Source organism: Lactuca serriola, chromosome 3 (assembly GCF_051521515.1).
Source record: "Lactuca serriola cultivar US96UC23 chromosome 3, Lser_US96UC23_V15, whole genome shotgun sequence".
Lineage (NCBI taxonomy): Eukaryota > Viridiplantae > Streptophyta > Magnoliopsida > Asterales > Asteraceae > Lactuca > Lactuca serriola.
In genome coordinates, this window is record NC_136410.1 from 185,918,017 (window position 1) to 185,931,358 (window position 13,342).

The 13,342-nt window shown below is 37.6% G+C and overlaps 1 protein-coding gene across 1 annotated transcript; it reads left to right on the top strand.

Annotated features, from left to right (window-relative positions):
* The first annotated feature begins 9,424 nt into the window (after window positions 1-9,424).
* Window positions 9,425-12,317, top strand: LOC145093442 (Raffinose synthase family protein). The gene is made up of 4 exons (XM_079031571.1): window positions 9,425-10,714; window positions 10,930-11,107; window positions 11,197-11,564; window positions 11,647-12,317. The coding sequence occupies exons 1-4, from the start codon at window positions 9,518-9,520 to the stop codon at window positions 12,214-12,216; spliced, it is 2,313 nt and encodes a 770-aa protein (XP_078887697.1). The 5' UTR covers window positions 9,425-9,517; the 3' UTR covers window positions 12,217-12,317.
* The last annotated feature ends 1,025 nt before the right edge of the window (window positions 12,318-13,342 follow it).

Below are 13,342 nucleotides of genomic sequence, written 5' to 3' on the forward strand. Positions count from 1 at the left end.
TGGGTTGATATACTTAGTTCACTATAAACAATGCTCTGATACCAATCTATCACACCCCCAAACCGGAAAAGCGGAAACGTTCGGGGGCGGAGGACGTCATGTACAGTATTATAACCATTGCATAATAGTAAAACACGCAACAACATCCGTTGTGTTTAAAATATAGTTAATACATGTGTGTTCTTAGAATTGATTGTATGACACCAAAAATGTATAGCAAAATAAAATAAGAGTCTTGAACAAGCTTCGTCTTCTTAAAAACCTGAGTAAGACCTGTCTACTGGTTCCCTGAGAATATAAGTTATTTTGAAAAAAGAGTATCAACATTTAAGTTGTTGAGTTCATAATCATTTAGTATTAGAAATTTGTCTTTGTTTCATGAAAATGTTAGTGTGTTTCTCCAGAAATTTCAATATTTTCTCTAAATGAAAAGTAGTCTTAGGCCTTAATACCAAAATGTTTGTATGTTATTGTACTCTGAAATAGTGTAAGTGTATGTTTCCCATAAATTTATGTTATCTTTGATAGAAAATAGTGTACTGCACTTTTATGAACTTTATAGTGTATTAGTGTTGGAAAATAATGATAGGTAGTCCTATCACTTAGAATAAAACTACTGAAGTAATGTTTGTTATGTAAACCAAAATGTTTAGTTAATGCTTAATGTCAATGAGATTATAACTATAATGAACAGACTAGTAGCCCACACGACGTTCTTTAGGCGTCATAATTTTATGACATTTGTCACCCCTAGAACTGTCGGTCCAACTGTAGCTAACAATCGAGGTGTGCAATTGTCAGTCTCGTATAAATCTATACATAAATTCACGCTCTCCCTCCAGGAGACCCTCGTTATAAAATAGGACTTTGCACGTACCTTAGAAGGTACCATGAAGTAATGTCTAACATTCTAGTATTAACTCGTTTACATATAGTGTGTATGTATTTTTGGGTTCTTGTAAATGAATAATGTACTTGTAATGAAAAGTAATTTGTACTTATGAATTGATTTATGTAATGTATCCTTTGAATTAGAAAATAGTGTGAATGGATCTCAAAACTATACCTATTATAGTTTACAAGTGTTATGTTTGTGCAGGAAATTATTCACAATGTTATTGAAATAAGTTTAATACTCATATGTATATTTGGCATGTATAATTAAGGTTTAACTGACAATTGGACAGCTGTTCCTATCCTAAGCCTACAACCAAACAAGGAACAAGAGTTAAGACAAGAGCAATAGTCCTAAGTCTATTAAATCCTAATTATACATACATACATACATACATACATACATACATACATACATACATATATATATATATATATATGAATATGAATATAGTTTGATAAAAACAGTAATTTAAGAGGTTGAAAAACAGTTTAGAAAGGGTTGATAAGTTTCTAAAAGTATTTAATATCTTAAAATGATTTATAATCGTATTTAATTGCCACACGACTATCTTGTGTTTTGCTTGTATTCTCCCCCTAAAAGCATTTAAAAATGTTAAAACATAGGGGTATGAACTCACCTTATGTGAGTGTCCGAGTGAAGATACAATGTATTAATAATGATCCTCTAGTATAGAACTCGTGCAAGAAGTCGTATCCTAAATAATAATTATACCCAATATAGAACTCAAGTTAATAAGTTAACAATCTAAGTGATAAATAACACATTGATTATGTAAGAAACACTTATAAAAAGTGTTAGAATCAACCGAAAATAGGAGTTTTCGGTTACGTGGGGGTTTTCAGTTGCTTAATGATTCGAAGAGTTCTTGGTGTTCTTGGTGAACACAAGAAGATATGGGTTTTTCGGTCCATGATATGAAGATTGGAAGGTGTTTTCGGATGATAGTTGAGAGAAAAGGGGGTGTTTTCGGTTGTGTTCTTGAGAGGGAAAAAGGGTGTTTTCGGTTGGCAAGTGTAAGAGTGAAGGATTGATTTCAGTCCATATATATATATATATATATATATATATATATATATATATATATATATATATATATATATATATATATATATATATATATATATATAAGACCGAAAATATGATGGGACACCTTCGTTGGGACTAGAAAAACACTTAGAATCTCGTGCCAATGAATAGGATTTAGGGGTTCTCGGTTAGGAACTCTATCCGAGAAACAGTTTTTGACCGAGAACGGGCACCATGCAAAGGTTTGCGGTCCGAAGGATTTGCGGCCGAGAACTCGTTTTCGGTCCGAGGGCTTTCACTTATGCGAGGGTTTTTGGTCCTCGCATTTGGATCATTATTTTGCAACACTTATAAATTAAGAGGGTTTAGTTGTATCAAAACTTTAGATAAGCTTCTAATAAATAAATAAATCAACGAGTTTGCCTTTTTTTTACAAGTTTTGACTTTTATTGACTTTGGTTGACTTTTACAGACTCTAAAATAACGGGTTGTCACGGATAATCACACCCCCATCAAGTAGCTCTAGTTTTAGTCCCGCTTTTGTGCGAATTTTTAGTCATTGTTACTCTCATTTGACAAAGTTGATGTCTCAAAACTACTATCAATAAAATGGTGAAAACTGACTATTTCAAAAAAAAAAAAAAAAAAAAGCCAATTCAGATGTTTCACTATTATCCAAACTTGGTACTATATTAACAAAGAGGTTGTATACATTTACCAAGTGACAACAAGGACTGATCATCCACGTCACTTGAGCGAAATCAGTGCAAGAAGGCAACCATAGGCTTCAAAGGCTTATTATCTTTCCCTAAACTTGTTTGCCTAATTTAAAAAAAAAAAAAAAATAAAATAAAAAATCTATCACCTTCATGCATGACATGGACAAAGGCTTCAATAGCCCATAATCTTTCCCTTGATACAACAATACCTAATTTTTAAATGCCTCGAGGTGACGATCTCGGCTCAACTTAGATGACTAGGGCCATAATGCAACTCTCTTAGCTTACTAGAGCGGGCTCACAAGCCAAAGCCAAAAGCACTATGGCTAAGAACGAACAACTCCCAACAACCAAAAAAAGAGCATGCTTTGGGCCCTAAAAACTTACCAAACAAGTAGGAATTACACTCACTAAGCTCCTAAGGCACACACTCATCATCTTTGGTGCAAAAAAATGAAAAACAAAATTACCCCAAAGGCCAACACTAACCTTGGGAAGAATCAACCCCTAGGATGGCCAACACAAACCACATGGGATGACAGGTGAAGAAACCTTAAACGCAGAACAACCGTACATTTAGCACTACACATACACAAAAAAGAGGCAAATATATTGTTCGTCAGACATTCCCTGAACGTAGACAAAGGCCACACAAGGCCAAAAGCAAACCAATTGTTGTTCAAACTTGTTCAAACATCAAAGAGAGGAGAAAGGATCACTTACCAGGAGTATTGGAGGAGGGCCCGGTTCTAGAGGAGCTACCTTCGAGGTGGTTGTCTTGAATGTTAGCATCGCTGCATAATTGGTGGATGCCTTCTATATCGAGCTCGCCAAGACGAAGGTAGGAGGTAAAGTTCGTCTCCATGAAGGCCTTCACAGAGGCATGCATCACCTAGGTGTGCTCAACGATAACACTTGGCTCCCCTGGATTAAACTTACCGGTAGCAACTTGCTCCCTAACAACTTGCTTGCCACCCTCCACACCGACAACCATACACGCCTCCTTCATCCCCCTGACCCTGAGTGAGAACTTAGGGCTCTCAACCACCCGGTACACCACCAAGGCTCTTTGGAAGTTTATCAATCGTGCATCAAATTCCGACGCACCAGAGCATGTGAAGTCAAAGTTTATAAGCCAGTTGTAGTGGTACATTGAAGTTAGAGATTGGTTGTACCGGCCATATGTATTTATCGAGGAAGAATCGAACTAAGCTGACTGGATTGCTAAGTTCACTTAGGGGAGATTCTTGAAACCTGAAAGTGAACCTCTAACAATCTCTAACCCTTGCAGTTCCGAAGTCAAGCTTAAGTCTGAAATGGTTATGGTACTAGATGGTGGTTGAAGCCCAAAGTGGATTTTGTGGTACAAGATGAAGAAATGTTCTGAGATAGTGTGTCAATCTATGCATTAATTATTCTTGTCTTTTGTTTGATGTAACCTTACATAGGACTAAGTATTTTTGTCCATTTAGATAATCAGAGTGTCATATGTAACTTTTTTATCTAGTCCTTTGTATGCATTTTGATTTGTAAGTTGTACCTCCTTTTCCTATATAAGGAGTGTTTAATGACAAGAATAGATGACAGATTGTTCTTCCAAAGATTGCATATTTTCACATTAACTCTATTTTACATTTTTTCTCATATCTAACTCTTTCAAAACATTCTATTTGTTCATTTATTGTATTTACCTTGATTATACTCATTATTCCAAATTTAATACTTGAAGTACTTTGTTGATCTCTATCTTCAGTCTCGACTGGTCTTGCCAGACTTGACTATAACATATAATTACAAGCAGACATTTATCTTAAGTACTAACTCAAGGTTTGAGTTTTCGAACCTTGTCCCTACGCATCGTATCTTTGTTCTCACAAGTCACACACCCCCAGGCGAACGACCAGACCGAAGTATCAAACAGGACCATCGTGAACGGGCTTAAGAAACGCCTGATGAAAACAAAAGGGGCCTGGACGGAAGAACTGCCAATAATACATAGGCCATACCGTACTACCGTGAGGTCAGGGATGTGAGAGACACCCTTCAGCCTTACATACGGCACGGAAGCGGTGCTCCCACTCAAGATTCTGAGTGAATCATTACGGGTAACCGGTTTCGACGCAGGCTCAAACGAGGCACAGCGACGGTAAGACCTGGACATGCTAGAAGAGAAACGTCAAGCTACTCGACTGCGACAAGCGGCCTACAAAGCCCGTATAGAAAATTTTTACAACAAACGGGTGCAGGTAAAGAACATCAAAGTAGGAGAATGGGTGTTGAGGAAGAACGAGGCTATCCACTCGGAGCCATTGGGTAAGCTAAGGGTGACCTGGGAAGGACCATACAAAGTAGTGGGGATGCACCGGGACGGAGCATACATACATGAAGCACAAGAAGGGATACTGATACCTCGAACATGGAATGCGGGCAACCTGCGCCACTTTTATTTGTAAAACAACTGGAAAATGGTATAACCAAAGGAGGGGGTAATGACGCCCAGACCTCCAGCCTAAGAACTACACCTCAGTCAAATTTTGACATGAAGATCCTTAAGTTGTCTCCAAAACTTTCCGATTAATAAAGTTTCATAAGATAGTAGACTAACCTTACTAGTCGATGTACGCACATATGTATATAAACATAAATACAAACACAATAAACAAAAACAGAGAAGAAAGGGTGCATGAATTTTCCAAACGACAGCACGGGCTAATCACCCACATCGTTTAAGCAAAACAAACCGCCAACATGCAAACATAAATCTCAATAGGAGATGACCCCTCTATGAACATGCCGGTTCAAACAAGCAATAAAGCTTCCAGGCTCTCGAACCATACATACTCAAAGGTTTCGAAGGATCATAACCTTCCCCTAAAAATTTAACACACACGAGTCCAGGGAGTATCAAGGTGACGATCTCGACTCACCTTAAGCGACCAAAAAAGAGAGGCAAATGGTCACCCAGCTAAGGACCAAAAGCAAGGCCTAAAAAATAATCTTTGGGGAGACACCTCCCAAACAAAAAGAGAAGCTCGCAAAAACAAGCAAACACTGACGATGAAGACCCCGCAATGTCGAATACAATAACATTCCAGAAAGTACATAGAAAAAATACAAAACTTCAAAAATGGTCCCTGTGGTTTCCAAAAATATCAAGTTTAATCCCTAAGTTTAAAAAACCTCACAGATGGTCCCTGTGGTTTCAAAACTTTTAACAAATGGTCCTTCCGCCTAACTCCGTCAGCTTTCTACCGTTAAGTGAGGGGCATTTTCGTCATGTTAATACACAGGGACCATTTATGAGGTTTTCTCTATTTAAAAAAAAGAAAAATATATATAATTATTTAATTAAAGGGCCCCGCCTTCTCTCTCTCTCTCTCTCTCTCTCTCTCATAAGCACTTAACCCAAAACACTCCACCCATCTTCTTCTTTAATTTTGGAGGGAAATCGAAGCCGTTCATTCCTTAGTCAAGCTAATTAAATCCATGGCTCATGAAATCTCAAAGGAAAGACCACGAATCGGACAATGTCTACCACTATGGGAAGAACTCAGAGTGAAACTCAAAGACTGGTGCTTAAAGTTTCAGATGAACGAAACCAACGTCGTCAAGGTGTTCGACAAAAGGTTTAAGAGAAACTATCACCCCGAATGGGCTGCAGCATTCATCCTCGGCCCATTCTATCTAATCCGAGATAGAACAGGGAAGTATTTACCACCTTTCAAATGTTTAACTCCCGATCAAGAAAAAGATGTAGACAAACACATAACACGTCTCGTATCCCAACAATAAGCTCATATCACATTAATGGAACTCATGAAATGGCGAACAGAAGGGCTAGATCCAGTGTATGCGCAAGCTGCTCAATTAAAACAAAGAGACCCCATTTTGGGTAAAATGAAAATCGCTAATCCACAAAGTAGCAGGTTAGTTTGGGAAACTTATTTAACAGAGTTTAATTCTTTGAGGAAAGTTGTAGTGAGGTTGATTTTTCTTCATGCCACGTCACGTGGGTTTAAATGGAATTGGTCTTTCTTGAAATGGGCTAAATCGTGGAGTGGAATGGAAAAAGCTCATAAATTGATCTTTATTGCTGCTCATTCTAGGGTTGAAAGAAGGGATTTCTCAAATGATGATGAAAAAGATGCAGAATTTTTTGCAGTCGCTAATGGTGAGGATGATATGCTTAATGAGGTTTTGTTTGATGCTTCATCTCCGTAAAAATCGGATCTTTTTTGTATAAGATGTAACTTATTTATTTGTTATCCATTTATTATTTTCTTTTTTTGGATGATCAATCTCTCTTGTGTATTGAAATGACGGGTGGAGTGTTTTGTGTACTGAAATGAGGGGGTGGGGCCCTTTAATTAAATAATTCTATTTTTTTTCTTTTTTTTAATAGAGAAAACCTCATAAATGGTCCATGTGTATTGAAATGACGAAAATGTCCCTCACTTAACGGTAGAAAGCTGACGGAGTTAAGCGGAATGACCATTTGTTAAAAGTTTTGAAACCACAAGGAACATCTGTGAGGTTTTTTGAACTTAGGGACTAAACTTGATATTTTCAAAAACCACAGGGACCATTTTTGAAGTTTTGTCTAGAAAAAATGAAAAACAAACAATAAACATACAAAAACATACTACACAAATCAACCCTGTCGAGGTTGAGTCGAGGCAGTGCCCTCAACACCACCGTCTGAAACAAGATCCTCCACTTCATAGCATAGTTGGCAAACATTAGCAAGGCCGAGCTCGCTCAAACGGAGATAGAACGCGAAGTCCATCTCGGAAAAAGCCCTAATGGCATCATCCATTGCATCGACAGACCGTTCCGCAACGTCCGAATCGAACGAGCTAGGACCGCTGTCATCCGACCACACTCATGTCATCCACTTCCCTCTCTCTACACCAGCAACCACACACACGGCTTTCACACAACGAATCCCAAGCGCGAACTCGCTACTCTCGACAACATGGTCCACCACACGAACCACCCCCTTCTGAAGAACCCAAGCTAAATCAGCCTCCAAGAATTTCCTCCTCGAGACCTAAGCGGCGAACTGATCTTCTGGTAGTGCCAAATGCTCCGTCAGTGCTTCTTTCTTCGAGACCAAATTCTGGACCTGCTGGGATAAGAGACTAACCTCCCCATCCAGAGTCGCCACCTGAGCTTCTACATCAATCTTCTCCCCAGAAAGCACGAGGTAGCGTTCATCAAACTTGTGTTGCTCCTCTTCGATAAGCCAAACCTTCTTTGCAAGCTCGTCATGCTCTGAATTAATAGCAGCCAACTCCGCTAAATCGGCCCCTATGTAACGAAGACGACCAGCAGCCGCCACCAAGTAAGGAGCAACCTGAGCTATGACATATTGAAGATCGTTCGCCATGTGAGAATAAGAAAGAGCCTCGAGGGCTACAGGGTAGCCGAAGGAAACGCATGTCGACACCACTCACGGGCGGGACCCTGTTCCAATAAAAGGGAATCTGACATAAGGTTCCACCCTGGGAGATACACACCAAGAGCACTCAAAGACGAAGGACTCGCCATCCGACGCAAACATGCCGTCTCCATTGCTTGCGGGTCATCACCATAAGCAATCTCAATAACAATGAGTGACTTAGCGAGCAGAGGATCGATATTGCGTTTCCGACATAAACGTCGGCCAATAATATTGCCACCGATATCCTCCTCAAGAGTAGAATCCACAGCAGCAGACCAACGTTGGGAGACGACTTGACCGCTAGTCACACCTGTTCCCCTGATCGGAGAAGCAGCCTTGACCCATGCCTCGATAGGATGGACATCGCCCTTAAAAACCGGGCCAACTTTGGCTGGATCCGGTAGCGTCTCCACTTGAGGGACTTCGTGATACTGAAGATCCCCTTCAAAAAAACCTTTGTAACACCTATTCAAGAGGCAAAAGTCTCTCACTACCTACAACGACAACAACGCCAAACTCCCTCCTATATTATTATTAATAAAACATTAAATTAAATAGAAAAATATATCAAAATATATCAAAGAACATTTTAGTCTTTTCATTTGTCTAAGAAATCAAAACCACACATAAACTAACTTAAAAAGACGATAAATCCAAAAATATAATAGTTTAGACTAAATTCTGAAAAAATATATATACAGGAACACAGTTTTGTCTTAAATAAATATATTGTGCTATCATGTCCGTAGACTTGATCAACATGAAAATATCCTAGTCTAATCTTTAAATTTGTAGATGTTTATGATCAACATGTTGGTTGTCTTTTAGCCATGATATTTGGATCTGGCGGAGTAAATCTTGATATCCGAGTCTATTTTTACAATACTTTGTTACCGTAGTAATCTTTTTCTTGAATAAAGCAAAAAAAAATATTAAAAATACATTTTGAACAACTATCTTCATCATTTTGAACACGTTATATTTATTTGTCATATTTCTTTAAATATATCATTCTATTCATCCATTTTTTTCGTTATAAATCAAACATCAAACATAATAAATAAATTGATGCATTCATAAATGAGAAAATCGAACTTACATCTGTATAGATACGTCGTGACACGTATCATGGAAATATTTTTGAACTTTTGACTAAGCTTTTATATTTTAAATAAATTGCTCAAATATATTATTAACGTATGAAGTAAAATAAACATAAATAAAAATAGAAACAATCTTACCGACCATGTGGACCTTCTCTGGAACCTGCCCCGTATGCACAGCAATTCCCCTATAAATTCCCCACTAACCACCACCAACATCCACATTGAATTATAACACAGATCCATTCACTTTCCTACAAATACACCCTCTTCAAATCCTATCTTAGTTTTCCCAAATTTCATCTAAATGACACCTACTTTATTCAAGATTGAATCCGATGATACCGACATGTTGGTTGATGTTCATCCTACGCCTATGGTGAAACTGGTTGGATCAAATTTCATGGCTAACGACCATGTCATTTTATCTGACGTCCCATCGAATATTACTACTTGTTATACAGCTTCAAATGGTTGTTTTGTTGGTTTTGATGCTTCCGAATCGAATAGCCGACACGTGGTTCCAATTGGGAAGCTTAGTGGCATTCGGTTCATGAGTATTTTCCGGTTTAAAGTCTGGTGGTCTACTCACTGGGTTGGTTCAAACGGTCGAGACCTCGAGCAGGAGACACAGATGGTCATGCTTGAGAAGTCTGACTCTGGTCGTCCGTATGTTTTTATACTTCCAATACTGGAAGGTCCTTTCCGGGCTTCTATCCAGTCCGGAAATGACGATTTGGTTGATGTTTGTGTGGAGAGTGGGTCCACAAAAGTATCTGACACTTCTTTCAAAAGTGTCATTTACATGGAAGCAGGGTATGACCCCTATGCCCTTGTTAAAAAAGCAATGAGAGTTGTTCAAGAGCATCTTGGTACGTTTAAGCTATTAGAGGATAAGACGCCACCTGGCATTGTCGACAAGTTTGGATGGTGTACATGGGACGCGTTTTATCTAACCGTGGAACCTCAAGGTGTCTTCGAAGGTGTGAAAGCCCTTGTCGAAGGTGGGTGCCCACCTGGGCTCGTTTTGCTTGATGACGGGTGGCAATCCATTAGTCACGATGACGATCCAGTTGATTCTGAAGGTATGAACCGAACAGCTGCAGGGGAGCAAATGCCCTGCAGACTGACTAAATTTGTAGAAAATTATAAGTTTCGGGACTATAAGAGTCCGAAACCAGAAAACCCTAACACAGGCATGGGGGCCTTTGTTAGAGATTTAAAGGAAGACTTTAAAAGTGTAGATTATGTTTATGTGTGGCATGCTCTTTGTGGATATTGGGGTGGTGTAAGGCCCAATACCCCTGGGCTTCCAGAATCTAGTGTGGTGCAACCCATGTTATCGCCTGGACTCAAGAAGACGATGGAAGATCTAGCCGTTGATAAAATCGTTAATAACGGAGTTGGGTTGGTCCCACCGGAGAAAGTTAATGAGCTGTACGAAGGTCTACACTCTCACTTGGCATCTGTCGGCATTGATGGAGTCAAAGTTGACGTCATCCATGTATGTTTCTTCCTACCATTTTATTATATTTTTGTTTTAATTTTTCGTTGAAAAGTATTTTCTCATATCAACCAACATATACACTATAAAGGATAAATATGTAAGTTTTACAATATTTTTCTAATTAACCATATTATAAAAAAAAATCATTTTTCTTATGTCGAGATAATTTAAAATATTTGATATGAATATTGTTTACCTGATTTTACCCATAGTTATTGGAGATGTTAAGTGAGGATTACGGTGGAAGAGTAGAGCTAGCAAAGGCATACTTCAAAGCATTGACATCTTCGGTGAAGAACCACTTCAAGGGCAATGGGGTAATTGCAAGTATGGAGCATTGTAACGACTTCATGTTCCTAGGCACCGAAGCCATTGCACTTGGTCGTGTTGGTATGTTGTTCACATTTTCATTTACACTGTTTAATAATAATTATAATAACGACTTGTGTCATACTTATTGACTTAAAACATTTTAATAGGTGACGATTTTTGGTGCACTGATCCATCCGGCGACCCTAATGGTACATATTGGTTACAAGGGTGTCACATGGTGCATTGTGCTTATAATAGTTTGTGGATGGGAAATTTCATACAACCGGATTGGGACATGTTTCAATCAACTCACCCATGTGCCGAGTTTCATGCGGCTTCTAGGGCTATTTCAGGTGGGCCCATCTACATCAGTGATACTGTTGGGAAACACAACTTTGATTTGCTTAAAACCTTTGTTTTGCCCGATGGTTCAATCTTACGTTGTCAGTATTATGCCCTACCTACCCGTGATTGTCTATTCGAAGACCCACTCCACGATGGAAAAACAATGCTCAAGATTTGGAATTTAAACAAGGTAAACTTTATAAAATCTAAGTCATCTATTTTAATTTTACAATATATCATTGTAAACTTACAATGTTTTATTACATTATCAGTATACTGGCGTTATTGGAGCATTTAATTGTCAAGGGGGAGGATGGTGTCGTGAAACAAGACGCAACCAATGCGCTTCTGAGTACTCTCGCATCCTGACCTCAACGATAAGTCCTAACGACGTTGAATGGCAGAATGGGAAACCACAAATGTTCGTGGACAGTGTTGACACCTTCGCGTTATACCTATTCCATCAGAAGAAACTCATCCTAGTAAAACCAAGTGCTAACATAGAACTTTCATTAGAGTCATTCGACTTTGAGCTCATAACGGTCTCCCCTATCACTATTTTGGCCCAAAAATCAATACAATTTGCTCCCATTGGGCTAGTCAACATGCTCAACTCGGGTGGGGCTATCAAATCAATCACATTTGTGTCGGAAGTCGATGGAGTGTGTATCGTTCAAGTCAAAGTCAAGGGTGCGGGAGAAATGGTGATTTTCGCATCCGAAGAACCAAGTGAATGTCATATAGACGGGAAAAATGTTGACTTTAAGTATGTGGATCATATGGTCATAGTTAAAGTGTCATGGTCTACTACAAGTTCATGCATTATTGAGTATGTGTTTTGAAAGATAGGACTAATCTTTCGGGTTTTTTTATATTTGCTTTTTTATGTGGCAAAACTATCATCATGTAAATATTTATTAATTTCAAACTTTTTATAAGTTAATGTTGGGAAGTGGTATATATATGTTATTTTTGGTTTAACTATAGGTTCTACGGTACTCTTGTTCGGATATAATCGATTTTGTATTTTTGTGAAATCTGAATTGGAAACCAGAAATGAATTGGATGAAACATCGTAGTATAAATATCACTATTTATACCATAATTTTCTTTTGTAGTCTAAATATCGATGGGTCTGCCCATTATAAAGCCCAATTTCATGGCTCAGTAATCTCAGTTTATTTATCACAAATTAATGAATTATTGTGATTTGTGATTGTCATTTGTCATATACAACTATACAAACAGTCAAGCAGATGGAGCAGTTTAATTACAAATTCGTGGATCGATTAAAGCATGATAAATATTAGAAAAAATAGCTAGCAAAATGTTGAATATACAAAACAATTACTTTTTTGAATTGTTTATTTATTTATTCTGGATAATGATATGTTTATGACACTTATTGTTTTAAATAAAACTTTTTTACTAAGTTATTTCATTCTTATTTGACTTAAATAAGAATTTTTTGATAAGTTATTTACTCATTATATTTATAAGCAAATTTTGCCGAGCACTAAAATATAATTTATCAAGTTATTAACTTTTGTTACCGAATAATTGATTCGAACATTTTTTTAAAACTATATTTTAAAATACTTATAAATTAATAATCATTTTGAAAAAGATTAAGTTGTTTAAAATAAACGATCCTAAAACCATACATGTGGGCTAACCGCACGACACGCTATGTGTATAAGTTGTTTAAAAAATAAATTGTTTTAAAATATAAACAATACACATAGATGTTTCTAACATACGTTATATGGCGATTTGTCATGACCATCTAACATCTTATCCAAATATATTTATTTAGGATTCGAAATTAAATTTCTTTCGGTTTCTTAAATATTTATATGTTACTTTATTTTCCAATTATTAGTTAGATCACATAAATTTGTGTGGGTGAAATCGAGCCGAAACTAGTGGCTACAATGTGAAATTTAAGTTCGATTCCAATAAAAAAAC